A 22,867-nucleotide genomic window follows, 5' to 3' on the forward strand; every position below is an offset into this window, starting at 1 on the left:
CATTCACTTCAAGTGGTAGCAGCCATTTGTCATCATCAACCACATTTATTTTAAATGGAACCTCAGTTTGCATTTTTTAAGTGCTGGAGAATTTTTTGATGTCTCCAAAAAATTATTATTCTCTGTTATTACTCCAACAAACAATGATGTTTCATTACTAGAGACAGGGAGCGGGATTCTCCGACCCCCCGCTGGGTCGGAGAATCCCCGGGGGCGGCGTGAATCCCGCCCCGCCGCCGGCTGCCGTATTCTCCGACGCCGGTTTTCGGGCGGGGGCGGGGATCATGCAACGCCAGTAAGGGGCCGTTGGCAGTGGCCCACACCCCGGCAATTCTCCAGGCCCTGATGGGCCAAGCGGTTTCTGGTCAGTCCCGCTGGCATGGATTAGACATGGTCCCACACGGCGGGATCTGGCAGGTAAGTTGGCTGGTGCGGTCCTCCGGGGGTTGCGGGGGGATCTGACCCTGGGGGGGGGCCCCACGGTGGCCTGGCCCACAATCGGGGCCCACCGATCTGCGGGCGGGCCTGTTCAGTGGGGGCACTTCTTCCTTCTGCGCCAGCCCATGTAGGGCTCCGCCATGGCCGGCGTGGAGAAGACAGCCCCCTGCGCATGTGCCAGAATACGCCAGCTGGTCTGCGCATGCGCTGAACCATGCCGGCGGTTCTGCGCATGCGCTAACCCGCGCAGTCCCTTCGGCAGCGGCTGGCATGGTGCCAACCCCTCCGGCGCCACCCGCCGCAACTTTCGGTCGACCCGACGGCGGACTGGTTTGCGCCGCTTTTTACGCCGACGTCGGGCCATCCCGCCGATTCGGGAGAATCCCGCCTTGTGTCTTCCACTGTACTAACTGATCAGGGGTTGAGCTTAGAGTAACAATTCTGAGCAAAGTGATTTTTTTCCTTTGCACCTGGAACAAAACTTGCCAAGTGCTGGACACTGCCTTGATTTGTGCCTTTGACCACATCTTTTACACAGTAATACTTCATCCTAACCTTTAACCTGTTTGTTTGTGTGCAAGGAGCAGTAGGAACTTTCCCGCCTTTTTTTGGAAGTTTCCAGCCTTTTTGGAAAAAGGGCGGCAACTGGAGTACTTTCCTCCAAGAAGATGCTGCCATTACTGAGAACCATTTTAGACTGCTGTGCTACCAGCTCGTGAGCCTGACAAATCTTAACTGTTTGTTCCAAGGGCAGCTCCGATTCCCTCAGCAACAGTTCCCTGAGCTTATTTTCATTCACACCAAACATAATTTGGTCCCAAATCATGGAAGATTCCACCACAGAAAAGTTACAGGTTTTAGCTTTTTTAAAATAAATTTAGCGTACCCAATTCATTTTTCCAATTAAGGGGCAATTTAGCGTGGCCATCCACCTAACCTGCACATCTTTGGGTTGGGGGGTGAAACCCTCCAAACACGGGGAGAATGTGCAAACTCCCACAAACAGTGACTCAGGGCCGGGATTCGAACCCAGGACCATTGCTAACCACTGCGCCACCGTGCTGCCCCCAGGTTTTAGCTTTTCATTTTAAATCAGTGATGAAATGATCTATGGACTCTTCTGCCTTCTGTAAACGTGATCTAAACACATAGCGTTCATAAATTTCATTCTTTCTGGGGGTGAAATGTTCATCTTCAAATTACTTTGCCAAAAGTTTTACTATCTTTGTTCTTTGCAAATTTAAATGTATTAAGCACAGAAATTGTTTTGGATCTTGACGCTGTTGGGAAACTGTTGGGAAATCGCTACCTTACCCAAATCTGATTGATCTCCTAAATTTACTGCAGTAAGAAACAGATTAAATTGTTGTTTAAACACGTGCCAGTAACTGTCCACATTACCATGAAATCTGAGACTCACTGGTGGCTTCAACGACTCCATGTAGTTCGTTCTTGCAGTCTGCAAAATCTTTCAATCTCTGTGGACCTCGTGGCTGGTTTCACTCGATGATGTAATAGTTTTCTTTTCAGTGTTTAATACCATCCAGTCCTGGTACCATTTAATTTTCTTGTCAGATGGCCTAATTTATATTACAAGAACACTTGTAGCTAAAGCTTTAAAGGATTTATTAACATTAACTGTGGGTCAAATATATTCAAACAACTGATGAATAATAGTATGAACATGTACAAGCAACCTCTCTCCCTGGTCAGTCGGAGGTCACCTGACCCTAACATTAATGAGACTCCTAGTGGTCAGTCGGTGAATTACAACACAACCATGATATCACTACAACTCCGACAACGTCCTGGCTGTACTATTGAAGACGTGTGCTCCAGAACCAGCCACACCTTTAGCCCAATTGTTCCAGTGCAGATAACAACACTGGCATCTGCCAAAATGAAAAATTACCCAGGTATGTCCTGTCCACAAAAAGCATGATAAACCAATACGGTCAATTGCTGACCCATCAGCCTACTGTCAATTATCAGCAAAGTAATGCACAGTGTCATTCACGGTGTTATCATGTGGCACCTATCACCAATAAACCACTTGTTCAGTTTGGATTTCACCCGTACCTCAATAGAGCCTTAGTCCAAACATGAACATAGGAGCTGAATTCCAGAGGTGGGGTCTCACCTTTGAAATCAAAACAACATTTGATCGCGTATTACACCAAGAGACCCTAGTGAAATTGCAGGAAAAAAGTGAGAACATTATCTGATGACAGTGTTTGGTTCCTTCCACAACTCTTTGGACACTGAAATAGTCTGTACCCGTATGCAGCAAGACCGGGGCAACATTCAGACTTGAGCTGTTAAGTAGCAAATATCCTTCATGACACAAAAAGTGCCACCAATGTCCATCTCCAACAAGATATAGACTAACCAACTCCTCTTGACTTTCAACAATATTACCATCCCTGAATCTCCCACCATCAACATTCACTCCAATTGCACTGCAAGCCACGTTTCATCCTGATTTGTAGCCATATCACCGTTCCTTCATTGTGCTGAATCAAATTCTTGGAACTTCCTTCCTAAAAGTACTGTGTGTACTGTTACAATGGACTGCAGCAGTTCAACAAAGAAACTCCCCACCACCTTCTCAAAGGCAATTAGCGAGGGAAATAAATACTGGCCATGCCTGTAACCCATCACATCACATGAGAAAACATGCAGTATAAGCTAGGCAAGAAGCAATACAGAACATTATATATGGAAGGAGAAATACAGCATATTAGTGAAGCACAATAGCAAACTCTAATGCAGGGCGGCACGGTAGCACTGCTGCCTCACAACACCAAGGACACGGGTTCAATTCCGGCATTGAGTGACTGTGTGGTGTTAGCACTTTCTCCCTGCGTCTCAGTGAATTTCCTCCAGGTGCTCTGGTTTCCTCCCAGTCTAAAGATGTGCAGGTTGGGTGGATTGGCCATGCTAAAATTACCACTTAGTGTCCAGGGATGTGCAGGTTAGCTGGTGTTACGGGGTTAGAGCAGCGGAGTGGGCCTGGGTAGGGTGCTCTTTCAGAGAGTAGGTGCAGACTTGATAGACCGAATGGCCTCCTTCTGCACTGTCGAGATTCTATGGTTCTGCTGTGTTTCCCAAACCTAACACATAATGTTCCTTCAGCTATACAGCACTGGAATGTTTCTGGCTACGATACAACTGATTGATTTGATTTGATTTATTGTCACATGTGCCGATGTACAGTGAAAAGTATTTTTCTGCGGCCGAGGGAACGTACACTGTACATACATAGTAGAAAAAAGAATAATCAACAGAGAACATTGACAAATAGTACATCAACAAACAGTGATTGGTTACAGTGAGGAACAAGGGGCCAAACAAAGCAAATACATGGGCAAGAGCAGCATAGGGCGTCGTCAATAGCGTTCTTACAGGGAACAGATCAGTCCGAGGGGGAGGCATTGAGGAGTCTTGTAGCTGTGGGGAAGAAGCTGTTCCTATGTCTGGATGTGCGGGTCTTCAGACTTCTGTACCTTCTGCCTGATGGAAGGGTCTGGAAGAAGGCAATGCCTGGGTGGGAGGGGTCTCTGATAATGCTGTCTGCCTTCCTGAGGCAGAGGGAGGTGTACAGAATAAATGTGGGGGTGGCAAGCTTGTGTGATGTGTTCACCACACTCTGCAGTTTCTTGCGATCTTGGACCGAGTAGTTGCCATACCAAGCTGTGATGCAGTCGGATAGGATGCTCTCTATCGCACATCTGTGGAAGTTTGTGAGAGTCGATGCATACATGCCAAATTTCTTTAGCTTCCGTAGGAAGTAGAGATGTTGTTGGACTTTCTTGGTTGTTGCATCAACGTGAGTGAACCAGGACAGACTGTTGGCGATGCTGACCCCCAGGAACTTAAATCTATCGACCATCTCCACTTCGGAGCAATTGATGCAGATGGGAGTGTGTGTCGTGCTACGCTTCCTGAAGTCGATGATCAGTTCCTTGTTCTTTCCAACATTTAGAGAGAGGTTGTTTTTGGTACACCATGCAACCAAGTGATTTATCTCCAAGTGAACTCTGTAACAAAATGAGCTTGCATTTGTTTTAGTTCTTGGGATTAGCGCATTGCTGGTGAGGATGGAATTTATCGCACATTCTTGGTTGCCCTGACTTTGATAAAACTGAGTGGGCTGTGAGGCAACTTCAAAGTGCTTTTAAGAGTTAACCACATTGGTGTGGAACAGAAGTTACAGATATAGGGCAAGACCGGGTATAGATGACAGGCTGCTTTTGAGCTGCAGTAGGCTGCTGTAGGGTAGTAATAGGTGCAATAGAGTTGATTTTAAAGGCAAACTTTATATGTTTTGAATTTTGATTTTGTGTGTTACAAATGACAATGGTTTGGCTTTAACTGCAGATTTATCTGTTTCTAATAGCAATTTGTAAGTGAACGTAAATATGACGAAGACCTGGGCAGATCAGCACGATTCACTGGTAACATTGACAGTCTACAAACCCAAATCCAGATGTTTGGAGAAGGTAAGGACACAATCTAAGGTCAGATGATTTGAATGCAACATTATCTCAGAATTATGGGAATGGGTCGGAGTGGATAAAGGGGAATATATGAAATTGCACGGAAAGGCACTTAAGGGCCTTTATCTGCCAGCCTCAATATGGATAACAGCTGAGAGGGCGGTGCAGGGGAAACGCATGAATGAACACAGCTGGATCTCAGATGAGAAGTGGGGGTGGGCCCCATCAGATGCCTCCTTCTGAATGGAGGCATTCTCGCCTTATTGTCCAGTAACCTCCATCCTCCCAACTGACCTGGACCCCGAGACTCCATTGGCTCCCTCACAAACCCCCAGGCGTTGGCTAACGTCCTCGTCATCGGACCCCTGCTACTTAACTATCCTGCGGTTTCTGGGATTTAGTGCTTGGTAGCTACCTGCAGTGCCTCTGATGGCCTGGGGGACTGAAGGGCTGCTAGCCAATCTGGTTAGCTGACAGCTCCCCAGGATGGGACATCCTGCTGAATGAGGGGCGGAGGTTCTGCCTTATGCCAACAATGCTCATTCGAACATAATGTGCCATTGGGATTGCTCGTGTGCTAAGCCCACACCATCCTGAAAATTCAGATTTTTATACAAGAAGCATCAACTGCAAAGGCAAGAGGGAATGATGAGATTACATAAAAATTAACAAGACCGCAATAGAGTGCTGAGTGTAGTACTGTCTGCACTGTAGGCAGGATATTAAGACTTGGAGCCAGTAAAGATTCACTTAGATGTTGCCTTGTATGAGAACACACAAATCTCAAGTAAGATTTGGAAAAAGATATATTTATTTTTAAAACAATTCAGATTACCAAGTGATATGATCGAAGTATTAAAATTTTTTTTTAAATTGCTCCAGAGATTGTACTAGTTGAAGCATGTAACATGTGGCTATAGATACAACATTATGGGTCAGATTTTCATAGAATTGGGCTGACTTCAGAGGCCTTTAAAAATGGCAGGCAGAGCCCAATTACAGGATTCCTGGCCCATTCCCTTCTCAACAATTTGTGCCAGTGCAGGCTGCGCTCCCAAACTGACTGGCACAATTGTGGGAGTTAGCAACTCATACCCCCCTGTAGTTTTGGTGGAGTCGGGCCAACGTCTTGAGAAGATGTGGTTCATGGCCCCCTCATTGGATTCGCAAACTATAGTCTCGATTCTGGAACCTTTTTAAAGGTATGTTCTAAAGGTCTTAGCCATGGCCCCTCCCCTTCCACGACTGGTCTCTGTTTCTGTTGCTGCAGTTCACTGATAGCCTTATTATAAATGCTTGGCTGAGTTCCAAAGCCCCCTAATGGAGTGGCTTAGCAGGTGATCTGTTTCACAGGTGGAAATGGAGTGTTTCCTCTGATTGGTTGACATTTTTATGGAATTGCAATAAGTTATTATTTCTTTGAACTCTTTCTTTCAATGTCACTGTAGTTCATCGGACAAGATTAAGACATGGTGTCATGGGAAAGTCCCTTTAAGAAATGTTTTTGTCTTATCATATGGCTTCAGTGATGGCATTGTGTGGGTGGAGCTGGGCTGTAGCTCTGGGAGTTGGTTTTACTTTCACTTTGAGTTTGAAGTGGTTTTGTTCAGCACAGGTTGAAAGAAGGTTTTGTTTCTCTATCTGCATTTTAAAAGCTGTTTCCAGGCTGCTTGATAATTTGAACAGAAATAACTGTTTTCTGGAAGAAATTCAAACCTGCTGTTTTGGAAAGTAAACAGGAGCATCCATACCTGGTCTTGAGTGCTATGTGCTGGGCCACATCTTTGAAAAGGGTTTTCTGGTTTATGGGGTCTTGTTATTAAATTGGAACAGTTAAAGGGGGAATTTACTAAGGGTTGTACATAGAGTACTGTAGCTGTGTGGGGAATTTATGTTCGTAGTTGATAAAAATGCTGACTGTGTGTGTTAATAAAAATGTTAACTAAATTCGTAGAATAAACGTTTTTGATTAAAAGTGCTTCAGGCCTCTGTTGAATATCACCTGAAAGGCAGGCCCTTGTGCTCATCGTAACCAAAATCAATAAACAGCTATAGGTCAGGTGAACTCCATGATATACTTTGGAGTTTTCCAAACCCTGGCCCATATCAATGGACAGTTTCTGTTAGTGAAACTACAATGACTCTGATTAACACATTTTTATAGGGGTGTTGGAGCAGCATTGTTTTCAAAGCAAATTTCTGAATGGGTAGTTCGTTAAGTGCATTTCAAGACTTACATTGTTATTATATGGCTCATTGATTCTGTACAGTATTTTGGGTAAGCGGGTATGGATGATGGAGGTGGCAGGTGGAGTGGGTGGGGTGCGAGAGGTGAGGGCTCGAGGGCCTAATAGCCAATACCATAATTGGGAAGAAGTCCCAGAGAATCAATCCTAGTCTTATAGCCAGCCCACTCTGGCATTCACCCACCTCCAAACTGTGTCCAGAGACAGTGGGCCTGACTCCACCCTTCCCCTCGACTCCACCCTGCCCCTCGACTCCCTGGAATGAAGATATTCGGCGGGGGGGGGGGGGGGGGGGGGGGTGGGGTGGGGGGGGGGATCGGGATCCCTGTTTAAGGAGACGGGTGTGCCAGGTTGGAAAATTTCCTGACTTGAACTTTCTGCCTCAGTGATGAAAATCCAGCCCGAAGTTTAAGAGGTTTGGACCAGGAAGCAAGATGAACCGCTGCACATGGAATTGTGAAGTTGTGGAGTGGTTGAGGCAGAAACTAGACCAACCTTCAAAATTAAATTCGAAAGGGAACTGAAGGATCAGGGGATGAAGTGAATGGGGAAAAAGGGTGGCGAAGTGTGATGAGGTCCATTTGTTCAAAGAAAGAATAAACGTTGACATAGGCTGGTTCGTTCAAATGGGCTGTCTTCTGACTGGCAGCTTCAAGTATTTCTGTGGTATTTTAATTTTGGTCTAATAATAGACTATAATGGAGATGTGTTGCTTCAGCTCTGAAGGCAAGAGCAATGAAAACGTCTTATGCAGCGCCTTCAATCTATTATAGTTGTGTTGTGTAGCACTACCACCGTGCTAAATGGGATGGACTTCGAACAGATCTAGAAACTCAAGACTGAGCACTCATGAGGCACTGTGGGTCATCAGCAGCCGCAGAATTGTATTCAACCACAATCTGCAACCTCATGGCCCAGCATATCCCCCACTCTGTCATTACCACCAAGCCAGGGGATCAACCCTGGTTCAATGAAGAGTGCAGGAGAGCATGCCAAGAGCAACACCAGGCATACCTAAAAATTAGGTGTCAACCTGGTGAAGTTACAACACAGGGCTACTTGTGTGCCAAACAGGTATAAGCAGCACGTAATAGACAGAAATAAATGATTCCACAGTGAACAGGTCAGAACTAAGCTCTGTAGTCCTGCCACATCCAGCCTTGAATGGTGGTGGACAATTAAACAGCCCACTGGAGGAGGAGGCTCCACAAATATCTCCATCCTCAATGATGGAGGAGCCCAGCACATCTGTGCAAAAGACAAGGCTGGAGCATACGCAAAAACCTTCAGCCAGAAGTGCCAAGTGGGTAATCCATCTCGGTCTCCTTCGGAGGGCCCCAGCATCACAGATGTCAGTCTTCAGCCAATACGATTCACTCCACATGATATCAAGAAACGGCTGAAGGCACTGGATACTGCAAAAGCTATGGGTCCTGACAATATTCCAGCAATAGTACTGAAGACTTGTACTCCAGACCTTGCTGCACCCCGAGCCAAGCTGTCCCAGTACAGCTATAACACTGGTATCTACCCGGCAATGTGGAAAATTGCCCAGGTGTGTCCTGTACACAGGAAAAAGGACAAATCCAGCCAATTACCACCGTATCAGATTACCTTCCAGCATCAGCACAGTGATGGAAGGAGTTATCAACAGTGCTATCAAGCGACACTTACTCAGCAATAACCTGCTCACAGACGTTCAGTTTGGGTTCCGTCAGGGTCACTCAGCTCCTGATCTCATTACAGCCTTGATTCAAACATGGACAAAAGAGCTGAATGCCAGAGGTGAGGTGAGAGTGACTGCCCTTGACATCAAGGCAGCACTTGATCGAGTAGGGCATCAAGGAGCCCAAGATAAACTGGAGTCAATGAGAATCAGGGGGAAAACTCTCCGCTGGTTGGAGTCATACCTGGCACAAAGGAAGATGGTTGTGGTGGCTGGACGTAAATCATCTGAGCTTCAGGACATCACTGCAGGAGTTCCTCAGGGTAGTGTCCTATGCCCAACCATCTTCAGCTGCTTCATCAATGACCTCCCTTCCATCCATCATAAGGTCAGAAGTGGGGATGTTCACAGATGACTGCAGAGTGTTCAGCACCATTCGCCACTCATCAGATAATGAAGCAGTTCATATCCAAATGCAGCAAGACCTGGACAATATCTAGCTTGGGCTGAAAAGCAACAGTTACATTTGCGTCAAACATGTGCCAGGCAATGGCCATCTCCTACAAGAGAGGATCTAGCCAACGCCCCTTGTCATTCAGTGGCATTACCATCTGTTATGGGCGAGGCGTTTTCAGAACCCCAAAATGTATCATGGAGTTCAACCAACCTCTCCCTTTAATGGATCTGTTGCTTTTCCAGCACACGGGTTTTTCCCTAGGTGTGGGATTCCAATTATGGACACGTGGGTTTTTAAACACAAAACACTGTTTATTCCATGAACTCAGCTTAACATCTTAAATAAACATTGGATCTCTTAACACCCCTTACTTCAAAGATAACTCAGAAAATATTGCAACAGTAAATAACTCCTTAAAATGTTCCTTCAAACTTCCAAGAGACTTAACACCTTTAAACAGTGTCACATCAGGTTAAAGGGTATATATATTTTCTGTAGAATGGCAGAGATATATTAGCTTGGTTGACTTCAGCTCTAGCACCTTGCTTTCTTCCTGCAGCTCTCTGGACACATACAGACACACACAAACTGCTTATTCCAACTGGCTTTCTCCCTCCAAGCAACTCACAGCAAATCAGAACTTCTCAAGCTGCTGTCTCAAACTGGCTTTCTCCTTTTAATCAGCTCACAGCAAAACCAGCCAGGCACTTTTCAAACTGCAAAACCAAAAACTGCAAAATGGCTGACCTGACCTCAGCTCCACCCACTCTCTAACATCACTGTTTTCTTAAAGGTACATTGCTTAAACATCCATGTCTTAAGGTTATCTCACATGACACATCTCTGAATTCCCCCCTAATCAACATCCTGAGTGCTACCATTTCTCAGAAAGTGAACTGGACTAGCCATATTAATACTGTGGCTACCAAAGGCTAGGAATCCTGTGGCGAGTAACTCACCTCCTGACCCCGCAAAGCTTGTCCACCGCCTACAAGTCACAAGTCAGGAGTGTAATGGAATACTCACCACTTGCCTGGATGAGTGCAGTGCGAACAATACTCAGGAAGCTCTACACTATCCAGGACAAAGCAGCCCGCTTGATTGCTCCCCCTTCCACATACGTTCAATTCCTCCACCACCGATGAACAGTGGCAGCCATGTGTACCATCTACAAGATGCACTGCAGGAACTTGCCAAGGTTCCGTGGGCAGCACTTTCCAACCTACGACCACTACCATCTAGAAGGACAAGAGCAGCAGATACCTGGGAACCCCACCACCTGGAGGTTTCCCTTCAAGTCGCTCACCACCCTGGTTTGGAAATATATCGCCGTTCCTTCACTACCGCTGGGTCAAAATCGTGGAACTCCCTCCCTAACAGCACAGTGGGTGTACCTACACCTCAGGGACTGCAGCGGTTCAAGAAGACAACTCACCACCACCTTCTGAAGGGCAACTAGGGATGAGCAAAAATGCTGGCCTAACCAGTGACTCCCACATCTCTAAGATACATTTTCTAAAGGTCAATGTAAAAGCCAAGTGATAATCATGGATGTGATTGATGAGATGTCGCTTTCAGGCTCAAAAATTGTATCTTTATATCTTGTTTTTAATTTTATTTTCTATACAGTTTCACATCCAAAAAATAACTACTCTGCAAGATCACAGTGCGTTTCCTCACTGACTCCAATGCATCTGAGACCTCAAGGTAGTTCCAGTCATGTTCCTTCACTGCCATCCTCACTTCGTGCATTATCATCAGGTAGTCCAAAAGTAATGAATCCAAGGAATAGTTCTGACATACAAAAGGGACCTGCTGACAGACAGGTAAGAATTACACATTGCTGTTGTTATGGCTTTGTCTGTGTTCCACCAAATGTGAAAATGTCAATATAGTGCCTGTAAAAGGTGATGGATGACATTGTGAGCTAGCATGTTGGCCTCTACTGTTCTACAGCAGAAAGCCAGCAAATGAGGGATGGACTGGAGCCACTTTTATATTTAGTTAGAAAGTTGCACATTATGAGCATACACCTTCTAACCTGTATCATGGGAGTGCCCCTTTAAGAAATGTTTTGTCTTATCAAATGGCTTCAGTGATGTCATTGTGTGGGTGGAGCTGGGCTGTGGCTCTGGGTTTTACTTTTGTTTTGGTTTGAGCTGTTTTGCGGCTCTGAGTTTTTCTGCTTTCGTTTTCACATTTGGACGCTGGATTCAGACAGAGAAGTCTTGTCCGATCTCTCTCTCTCTCTCTCTGCATTTTAAAAGCTGGTTCCAGATCACTTGACAACTTGAAAATAAATAACTGCTCTCTGGAAGGAATTCAAACCTACAGTTTTGGTAAAAGGGTTTTCTGGTTTATGGGATGCTTTATTAAATTGAAACAGTTAAGGGGAATTCATTAAGGGTTATAAGTAGAGTGCAGTAGCTGTGTGGGGTATTTATGTTTGTAGTTGATAAAAATCCTGACTGTGTGTGTTTGTAAAAATGTTAACTAAATTTGTAGAATAAACTTTGTTTTTGATTAAAAGTGCTCAAGGCCTCTGTTGAATATCACCTGAAAGGTAGGCCCTTGTGCTCCTCATAACCAAAATTAAGAAACAGTTGTAGGCCAGCCAAACTCCATGATACACTTTGGAGTTTTCTAAACCTTGGCCCATAACACCTGACAGCCACAGTTTTTGTCTCTATCAGGGGCTCAAGTGAATGTTGAGTGATTGCCCAACAATTAATACACAAATAATGTTTAGGGCCTGAGTTTGAATCCAGCCCATCACAATGAGGTGAAAGCTTTCTTCACTCTATAAGGGTACATTGTGAAATTACTTGAGCAGTCTAAGTATAGTTCCCAGAGCTAAAAGGCTCGATTTAATGGAAAGGTTTCTAAGTGTGGTAGCGTGCGGGAACTGCCGCGAGCTTCCTGACGCTCGACTCGGCGAGGTTATCGCCAGTATCAAAAGTTAATTGGTCCACTTAACGAGGCCCCACGGGCTTCACGCGGCAAATGATGGTCCCGTCGGCTGATTCACCGAGACCTCGCCCACCAGCTTGGTGGCAATAAAGGGAGCACCACTCAAGTCGATCCTGTAGAGCAAACGCCACACAGCTCGCAGCCATGCCAGCGAGGAGATCAGCCCCATGATTGTTGGACACGGTCCAGCCCTGTTCCCCCGAGGTGCTTGGAGGACCAGCCCCAGAGCAGAGAGAGTCGCCTGGGAGGAAGTGGCAGCGGCTGTCAGTTCGGGGAGCTTCACCAGGAGGATCGGCACACAGTGCCATAAGGAGATCAATGACCTCCACCGGCCCCCTGGCATCGGCCCCGCCCTCCACCCCTGACTCCACCCCGATGACCATGCACCTGGCACTACCTCCGCTCAACACCATACCTTGCTGCGGCCCAGCCATGTCCAGCAGTGTCACCCATGCCCCCCATTACTCCCCCGCCCCCATTGCCCCCATACCACCCATCCCCTCCCCACCATAGTGCCCATGCCCCCACCCCTGGCTAAGGACAGATCTGTCATCGATGTAGAGGTTGGCATTGGGCGCAGAGCTAAGGATCCACCGACCGCCGCCCAGATGACCTATCACACGTAACTTGTTAATGCCACACAGAGTGATCTATCCTTCCCACTGACCACATGTCCAATATCCCACAGGATCTCCATCCGATGATGCCTGCCCATCCGGGTTGATTTCCATCCCCTCGCCTCACCTCTCATGAGAACACCTCAGAGGAAAGCTCGAGGAGATCACCTTATTCGCAGTACAGCTGTCATCTCCACTCTCCACCAGCTCAGAGACACACACCTTGGTAGGCGACGGTAGTGGTCAGGCTTCTGGGGCACATTCTGGTTAGCACCACACAGTTGCTAATACAGGTGGAGGCAGGAAAGCCCTAGTGAGTCAGCAGTCGGGGGGCTACTGGATCCCAGGACCCAACCGGGTCCCAGTCAGATGTTGAGCCTCTGGACCAGGTATACCCGGAGCTGATGAAGTCGATAGGGTGCGGTCGTGATATTCAGAGGGGGATGTCAGCAACACTCCAACAAGTCCATAGCTAATAGGAGGAGTCCCAGGGGCTACAGGTGCAGGTGATAGCGCTGGCAATGCGTGGCACCGAGTCTAACACTGCTCGGGTGGTGACCACAGTGGAGAACCTGGTGTGCAACATGAGCAGCATGAATGGTGGCATCCAGGGCTTGGCTCACTCAGTAAAGGCCATGGCTGAATGCCTCGGTACATGTCCGACTCACTGGGGGATATGTCCCAGTCCAGGTGGACATCTCTAAGATGCTACCTGTCCCAGTCTCAGGTGGGCATTGGATCCAGGAGCAGATGGGAGCACATATATACAGCATTAAAGAGCATTACGCCCAAGATACATGACACCTCTGGCATTTCTTTCCACTACGTGGGCCGACCAGCATACCCCTGCCCCAGCCCCTGGGCATGGTGTTCCTGGATTCCTTTGAAGGCCACCGTGAGGACATTGCACAGGTGCTGCACCGTCCTCTTGTTGAGGCGGAGCCTCCTGCCTCCCACGTTCTCTGTCATCTGCTTGAAAGACCAGCGATGCCTGCACAACCTGGCCTGTTGGCAGCCTCACCCCCCCTGGGTCATTCCCTAGCCTGATGGGTGACTGGGTCCCCAGGGTGTGGGGCGGGGCCCTGCAAATGGGGTGCCGCCTCGAGTCTCTGTTGGCATTGTTTCCGTCGCCTTCTCCAGCATCTGGCCTCATGGCCTGCCAGCAGCATCATTGAGGACAGCTCTCCGGGGTCCAAAATATCATCCATCCTGTGTAATATCTGTAAGGAATTGAAGAGGGTGAGAGACTGGCGACCAGCGGTGTCTTCCTCCCTGGGACCCTCCATTCCCCCACTGTCCCCCACGTCCACATCTCCTGCCATTCTACACTTCCTGTCCATGCACCCCTGGCTGCAGCGGGGGGCCATGGTCACCAGACCCCAGACACTGCACCCGCAGGTGACGTTACCTGGACCAGGCACTAGGCCCCTTTCCGGTGCACTCACCCAAATTCTAGTCACGTAAATGTCCCTGGTGCTCGGGCCCAGCCCCTGCCTGTTTGGATGTTGGCTGCTGCAACCGTGTTGTTGCTTCATGCAGTGATCTGATTGGAATGCTAGGCAATAACTCCGAGAAACTACATGACACGCCTACCCACGTGAATCCACTTGGGAGATCTGAAGTTCTCACTTAACGTTTTCAAATTCCCTATTAGCAATAGCCTTCAGCCACATGGCCAGAGGCCTCCACGGTCAGTGGGAGTTATGGCTGAGTGGTGGGACAGACAGGCAGGGACTCAGGTTGCCCCTGTTACAAGTATACATGATCCAGGGGGTGGCACAGTGGACCCGCGGGCTCTGTGACCTCCACCCGCTCCAGCCCAGGGGCGACCCCTCCACCAATGGCGGCCCATGCTCCCCCCACCAACCAAGGCCACTCCTCACGGGGGCTTCCCTCCCCGCATTGAAACACTGGAGCAGCAACCCCAGTGTTTCCGGGCTCATTGCCTGGGAGCAAAGATGGCTACTCACCTCCTGAGATCTCCACATCAGCCATTCAACCAGCTTAACGTTTTTAAAAAGGTGTACTAATCAGCCCCCGCATGACAACTTGCTGGAGAGACGGTTAAATCACGGGAGACCGTTAGATAGGGGGGTCGCTCCCATTAATTGTCTGGAGATTGGCTTTAAGTGGTGATTAATGGTTTCTCGCCATGCCGCGGCGGGATCCCTCATTTTGCCAACGCGGACGGGCCATCTAGATCGCAAACTGATTGGCGCCTGGTGCAGTTCTCAATTTTGGCCTCTCCCTTAATCTAATGGCTGCAATGCGCTCATACTCAAGCGCGATGCGGCCATAAAATTGCTCCCGAAAGCTTCTTAGCAGAATACTGTACATAACTTAGTATTAAATTAGCCATCTCAGTTACTGACAGGTTAATATTTGGAAATTAATATCTTACTCGTCCTGAAATAGGGGCAAAAGTGCCTTGTTGAATCAGAGAACAAAGAGTTTTGCTTTCCACCTGTCCTTCCGAATCTGACATTGAGACCTAGAAATCTGAGCACATGTACAGGACACATGTCAATCACTGCACCTGAATGGTGATATCCTAGGGACCACTAATCTTGTGTCTCATTCCCATTCAGCCACACAGCATTAGAGAGTACTGGGTATCTTGCAAAAGGGGCATGGTTGAAGATCACACAGTTCCTGGTATCGCAGAGGAAGTGAGGAAGGATGGATGTCCAGGATGGGAGGGAAAACAAGAAGGGATAGCACGTAGGGGGACAACAACTTTGTCAGAAAGTAGCAGCAACTTCTGTTCACAAAAGACATTGGGCGGTATTCTCCATCCCACCGCACCAGATATCTGGTGCAGCGCACCTCCAGGATTCTCCGGCTCGCCAGTTGTGGGCAGCCCCACACTGTTGGGAAATCCCCGGGCTGCCGGCGCAACGGAGAATATCAACAACGGAGAATCCTGTCCGTTAGGTCTATAATTTGTTAATACAAAGGGCCAAATACCTATTTCAGGTGTGATCACTGCTACACATCCAGATTTATAGGCTTTAGGGTCGAATGTAGAAAATTACTCAACTTTGAATAGTGAGGAGCATACAAAAAAAATCATATCATCCAGAGCATGAGGTAGGTTCACATGAAATATGTACTTCCGCATATTTGATTCAATCTTTCCAGAATGCCAAGCTTTCCTTTACACAATCTTGTTGCTTTATTTAATCTAATTTAAAAATTAATTATAATAAAAACTGCATCTTGCGAGGTAGTCACACTGTAACACGGAGAGGTGAACCTCAGCAACAATTGTGGTCGTCATTAACTCTGATCATTGTATTGCCCAGAAAGGAATAATAAAAAGGTAGGCAATGTCCCTGACATTGAATCAAGTTAACAAGTGTCATATTGAATCCTGGTCTTTTATTTATTAACCTTGCAACCACGACTTTCATGAACTAGATCTATCGACAGGAGAAGAAACAGAAGGCTTAATGGTTAATGAAAGTAGGGTAATTTGGAACTCCTGCTTATTATGCTTTGTAAGAATAGAGGTACTTGAGAAAATAATGCCAGGTGATAGCTCTCATTTTCACATGCGGATAGGTTAACACAACAATTTCAAGTATGAATGCTCAGTTCCACCATTAGCTCAAACAGATTGTTGGATGGTAAGAGCTATTGGATCTATTATCTATTAGATCTACTCATTTTATAATTGTACTTTCTAATATTTTATGAGCCAAAGCTGTTTCCCCTTTGTCATGTGAATTAGAACCATACTCTTATTTTAAACTAAACATAATAAAGTTTATCTTTTTCATCCTTTCATGCAGAATTATCAACATAACACCCCAACTGGTCAAAGACGAGGATTCTACTCTCGAGCGCAAAGTCACAGGTTCAATGAAAGTAGTTTTCCTGCGAGATCAGATGATGCTAGGACCAGGAGCCGAAGGGGACGTCCCCACGACGACAATAAAAACCAGCATCAACACAGCAGGCCTAAACATCAGGGCTTCTCATATAATACAGACAAACCGCTACTAACAGATTCTAATTCCAATGATCCTCTACTGCCGGCTGAAATTAACTCACAATCGGCAACCCCCAAGTTAGCTACCACTATGTCTGCAGTCCTCAGTGACAGAGTTTCTCAGTATAGAACGTGTCCTATAAAGCCAGAAACATCCGTTGATACCAATGTATTGTCTATACCGAATAGAATGACTGCAGTAGCTTAATTTATTGGAGTACCATTTTTTTTGCAGCAAGTTCTTTCGTAATTTACCTTTATGCAACTTCTGCATGTTGAAAAAAAAATTACTTTTTATTGTTTTCTTGCCTCACATCAGGAAGCTGAAAATAGGCATTAAAAAAAAAAGAAAATAGCATTTATCGAGCAAAGAGTTTTAAATGTTGCTGAAAGTTGCTAATTTTAGGAGGGGAGCGAGGTGAGAGAAGGGCCTTAAGAGGACTTGTAAACTCATAAATGTGATCATTAAAGTTAAATGTTTTAATGTCAAGGACATACATGAAAAAATTATGATGCAGCATCATCTTTTGAAAATTACACCCTCACATCACGTTTATCAAACAACCAGTAAAGTTTGTCAAACATTTTTTTTAACACAAAGGGACTTTATTGACATGTTTGATTCTTAGCCATGATAACAGGCCATTTTAGAATCAGGACTCCAGGTTACATGGCTAGTTGACAAAGCACTGTAGCAATGAATTATTTCTTGATAGAAAATGTCACGGTTAAGGTGATCAAAAATAAAAGTGATTACATTGTTTTTTAGAAAAACCTTCTGATTTGTAGGACCTTTAAGATTTCTTCTGTTCACTTCATCCTGGACAAAAGTCCAGACAGCAAAAGAGCAGCTCATGTCAATTGATCCAAGTCACTAATCCTGTAAAGGTGCTCAGGGGAGTGAAGTCTTTGTTATACCTCCAAGCAGCACAAGCCAATGATGCAGCTTGGGAATGTGATGACTGCAACAGAGCAAAAGAGCCACTGATGTGAGACATTCATTTTCAGTGTTAAGCAAAAATTTTAATGTCCTATCAGAAAATACATTTTTATTCGAAGTGAAAGAGGCAAAAGTGCATTTCTTCACCAGAGTGAATCATAGCACGATACATATTATTAGATTATTTGAACTTTTTTGTCAGGAAATGTTCCAGGGAATCATTGCATATGTATGACATGTACAGAAAGCATACACCAACATTTCTGAGCACAGGTGCAATGTTGTGGGCATTCTGCTTCAGCCAAACTATTTTTTAATTCATTATTTGGCTCTGACACAGAAGCACACTTTAAAACTGTGACTCGCCAGTCGGGCACTTTTTATATACATTCAAAAGTGACTTTTGGTGATAACACATGCCAAAGCAGCCATTTTGGTTGCAGCACCAGGGAAGAAAATGGCAACATAACTTTGAATGTTAGTAGACCATCCTTTCCCCTTCATTTTAAACTCACCTTTCTTTAATAATTTTTTACAAGAGGGTGGAAAATCCAACATGTTCTATGAATATTTTTGATTGTTTAAAATAATTTTGCATCTAAAAGCTTTACCTGTTTGTTCAATTTATGAAGATCATTGCAAGTATTCTTTGTTGAATTTGTAAATATAGCAGTTATTTTAAGCATTCTGCGACAGGTCCCATAACTAGGCAATGTCAACAAATCAGTCTTTGATTCTGAAAATTAAATCCACCATCCCCAAAATGTATAAAGAATCTGACAGAAACACACTCAGGAATCATTGGAAACATATGGCCCACAGTGATTTGTTTTTGGTTTATTGATTCCCATTTTAAGAATCAAAAATATTTTCTCACCCCAGAGTTTGAATTTGTAGTCATAAATCTGTGGACATAGTTTGAACTCTCCATCAATAGTTGATACTTGAGCAATGAAGCAGAAATTATTTTTGCATTGACCCATTATTGCTATGGATGATGCAAATGTAATGGCTTTTTCACTGAAGAAAAGTGCCTGGAATACAACAGAGCCATTAAGTGAATGCTCAAAAGAAATGGACCAAAGATTCACTATAAACCCCTAATTTGAATTTAAAAGTGACTGAAACTTGTCATGTAAATGGATTTGAATTCAACTCATTCCCATGGCCTGTCATTGTAGCTACAGCTAATGAATGCAAGAACATACATTACGATGTACATTGCTGTTTTGTACTCCAGCCACTTTTTGTTTACCAAATATCCACCTTAGTCTCATGGTTCCTCTGGGACAAGTCATGGACTGCCACCCTTGGTGCTGTTTGTCCAACATGTGTTGCTTTCATTGGAACGGATTGATGATCTTGTATCTTAGGTTCAATCTAGATTCCAAGTAGGGTACAAAGTCCACTTGTCTGCCTCAAATGTGTTTGTTTTGTTAGTGAAGGTGGACAACAAATGGGGTTGCAGTGATAGAGCTAAAGTCTTTCCCACTAATTCAGTGTTGGGACACAGTCAAGCCCTCATAACCTCATTCCCGTCTGACATGAAAAAATCAATCTCATGTATTTGATCTCAAGAGAATTTATTTTAATCCTCAAAAGTTGCTGACAGTGTCTAAAAGTTTTTGATTAGCTGTAAGGTCCAATCAGAGTTTAAGTTTTGAAGCTGAAAAGAAAATTCTCCCAATTCAATGCAGCTTAATCTTAAACTTGAGATAAAGGGCTCGATTCAGCAGACAAATGTAAGGTCCACATTTGGACGCATTTAGCTGGGTGTTTCTTCGTGGCTGCAGTGCCGAGAAACACTCTAATATTCAATGGCACTTTGCTGCTTTTTTGACCTTGGAGAGTTTCTTCCTGTTGAGGAAGCACTGAGAGGAATTTCCTGCTGATCTCACCATCAGGAAAAGCTTTTCGCAGATTGGGGCGGCATTTTGATTGGCAGCCCCGATCTTTCTCCCCACCCCATACAGCCCACCCTATTTCCCTTTTTCTGGAAACCCTCCTCAATTTCTCTGGGCCCCAGGAATGCCCCCACCCGCCTCAACCTCCGTACTCAACCCCTGGTAGTGCTGACCTGGAATGTGGGCACCCTGGGAGTGCCATGGACACTGTGTGCCACTCCCAGGGTGTCAGGTCAGCAGTGCCCAGGTGCCCAGCTGTCAGGGGAATTGCCAGGGTACCCCTGCCCTGTTCCCGACCACCCAGGGGTTACTAATGCCCTGCGAGACCCCCCCCCCCCAAGGAGCCATTAAGCCTGTTCCATATTTGTGTGGCACTCTGGTGAGGTCTTGCCAGCATGACCATTGAATCCCAGACAATGGGTGAGTCGGGTGACACACAATCAGCCCGATTTGGGGCTCATGTGCAATTCGTTGCAACTGGATCCGCGCTGGGCACAACATGGTTGCTGAATCACATCGAAACAAAAAAGATGAATCATGGAATTTACAGTGCAGAAGGAGGCCATTCGGCCCATCGAGTCTGCACCAGCCATGGGAAGGAGCATCCTACTCAAACCCACGCCTCCACCCTATCCCCATTTCCCAGTAACCCCACCTAACCTTTTGGATACTAAGGGGCAATTTAGCATGGCCAATCCACCTAACCTACACATCTTTGGGCTGTGGGAGGAAACTAGAGCACCCGGAGGAAACCCACGCAGACATGGGGCGAAAGTGCAAACTCCACACAGACAGTCACACAAGGACGGAATTGAACCCGGGCCCCTGGAGCTGTCAGGCAGCAATGCTAACCACTGTGCCACCGTGCCAGTGGCACAATTGTCTATCCTCAGTTTTTATGTACAATTTACAGTGCTTAAATTGATTTCCTTTAATACCGTTTGTAATCAGTTCATGGCATTTTTGATGGTTTTAGAGTTGGAAACTAACAGATGTGAAAATACATAAATTATCACTTCATCGATATGTTCGCAAAATAAAGATAGTTTTAAGGGGTATTATATTGTACTGGTAAACATTAGAAATTATAGTTTTAAGTGGGTTTCTGTGCCTGGAAGGGTAAAACCTATAGTTAGATGATTCATGCCAAACAAAGGTAATTGTATGCATAGGTTTGGTTTCAATTCCAACTGTGGTTCTATTGTGCTTAAAAAGGGCTACGGCGTGAAGAGTTAATGAAATGAAAATTGCTTATTGTCACGAGTAGGCTTCAATGAAGTTACTGTGAAAAGCCCCTAGTCACCACATTCCGGCGCCTGTCCGGGGAGGCTGGTACGGGAATCAAACCGTGCTGCTGGCCTGCCTTGGTCTGCTTTAAAAGCCAGCGATTTAGCCTTGTGTGCTAAACCAGCGCTTTGCAAGGTAGAGAAGCTTTTAAGTTTTATTTTAGCTAATTTGATTGTAGTTGCAGATGACTGGTGAGAGAGAATGTAACACTCATAGCTCTGCTAGAAGCAGTTGGTTTTGGGAGGTTAAAGAGGGACCATCTCTCTCATCCTTACCAGACGAAAAGCCATACTACGGAGTAATAGTTAAGAAAACACCCTCAAAACCCAAGGACCAACTAATTAAGAGAAGTTTCCAAGAAGTCTGGAGTTAACAGAACAGAGGACACTCGGAGCAGGAACTGTTCAATAAAGTCACAGAGAGTTGAAAGGGCATTGGATCATGAGAGGCCATACACATATCTGCAATAGCGCTAAGGTTTGTGAGAAATCATTACAGTTTGGGAGAAATTATTTGAAATAATGTGAAAATTGATGGCTGGACCTCGAAGTTTGTGTAAAAGCTTTGAATACAAAGGAAACCTGCAGGGTGTAAAACCTGAAAGCCTGCTGTGGAAGCAGCAGAGGAAATGCATAATGTGAATTAAGGTTTAAAAGTGTGACTTTTGAAAACAGAATGTGAGATCACTCGTATGGAAGCCAGAGTTCAGTGAAACAAGATGGCTCATGGTGTAAGAATCATCTGGGGGAATTTTGAGGAGGAATCCATCGATATTTACTTGGCTTCAGAGAGGAGCGTATCTTACCATTGTAATTTTGTGTGCTTAAAAGAGACTCTGTGTGTTATTGAGACCATTTGTACTTTATAATCCGGTTTAATCATAAAACCTGTGTGTAATTGTTAAACCAAAGGGGGAGTAAAGGTATTGTTTAATAATCCAATTTTTTCACGTTCAATAAACATTTTTCCTTGTTGTTAAAACTAATTAGTGGTCTTGTGACTCTGTTCCACCACGTTTTTTCAAAAAACGTACAAGTTACAGGGCTGGATTTTCCGTTCCTGAGACCAGCGGAGCATGTGTGGTCTTTCACAACCAGAAAATCTTGATTAAAACTCCCGCCGCCCGTGCCGAAAACGGCCGGATCCTGGGCCACAAATGCACACGGCTGAAGACCTGCAGCGGTCGCGATATTCAGCTGGGTGCCTGCCGTGCGCGAACCCAATCCGCCATCCGCGACCCCGCAGCCCACCCCCTGGCCATCACCATAGTCCCCCCAGCCCGAGCAGAAGCCCCCCGGCCAGCAGCACGGATCCTGCCCAAATGTGGCAGCGCTGGACATAGGCCGCAGCCGGTATGCTGTGTTCCCGACCGCTGGGACCACACGTGGCCTGCTCCGTCGGGAACTTGGCCCATCGGGTGTGGAGAATCACGGGTGGGCCGGCCGATGATGCACCAACACCGTTTTTTGTTGTTATAAATTTAGAGTACCCAATTCATTTGTTCCAATTAAGGGGGAATTTTGTGTGGCCAATTCACCTACCCTGCACATCTTTGGATTGTGGGGCGAAACCCACGCAAACATGGGAAAATGTGCAAACCCCACGCGGTCAGTGACCCAGATCCGGGATCGAACCTGGGATCATCGGCGCTGTGAGGCAGCAGTGCTAACCACTGCACCACCGTGCTGCCCATGCGCCAACATCATTGAAATGGCCGCGGCACGCGTCATGATTTTAAAAAAAGTTTAGAGTACCCAATTCATTTTTTCCAATTAAGGGGCAATTTAGCGTGGCCAATCCACGAAACCCACGCAAACACGGGGAGAATGGGCAAACTCCACACGAACAG

General features: G+C 45.8%; 1 protein-coding gene across 5 annotated transcripts in view; it reads left to right on the forward strand.

The window, feature by feature from the left end:
* The window catches only part of LOC140393096 (SPATS2-like protein), a 266,110-nt gene extending 244,107 nt beyond the window's left edge, over positions 1-22,003 (forward strand). For all 5 annotated transcript variants that reach the window (XM_072479135.1, XM_072479153.1, XM_072479143.1 and 2 more), the window contains 3 exons: positions 4,838-4,940; positions 10,936-11,132; positions 16,688-22,003. In XM_072479135.1, coding sequence (XP_072335236.1) covers positions 4,838-4,940; positions 10,936-11,132; positions 16,688-17,095 — 708 coding nt within the window. In that variant the 3' untranslated portion in view covers positions 17,096-22,003. The remainder of the gene's footprint in view (positions 1-4,837; positions 4,941-10,935; positions 11,133-16,687) is intronic.
* The last annotated feature ends 864 nt before the right edge of the window (positions 22,004-22,867 follow it).

Source organism: Scyliorhinus torazame, chromosome 2 (genome assembly GCF_047496885.1).
Source record: "Scyliorhinus torazame isolate Kashiwa2021f chromosome 2, sScyTor2.1, whole genome shotgun sequence".
In the NCBI taxonomy this organism is placed as follows: Eukaryota; Metazoa; Chordata; class Chondrichthyes; order Carcharhiniformes; family Scyliorhinidae; genus Scyliorhinus; species Scyliorhinus torazame.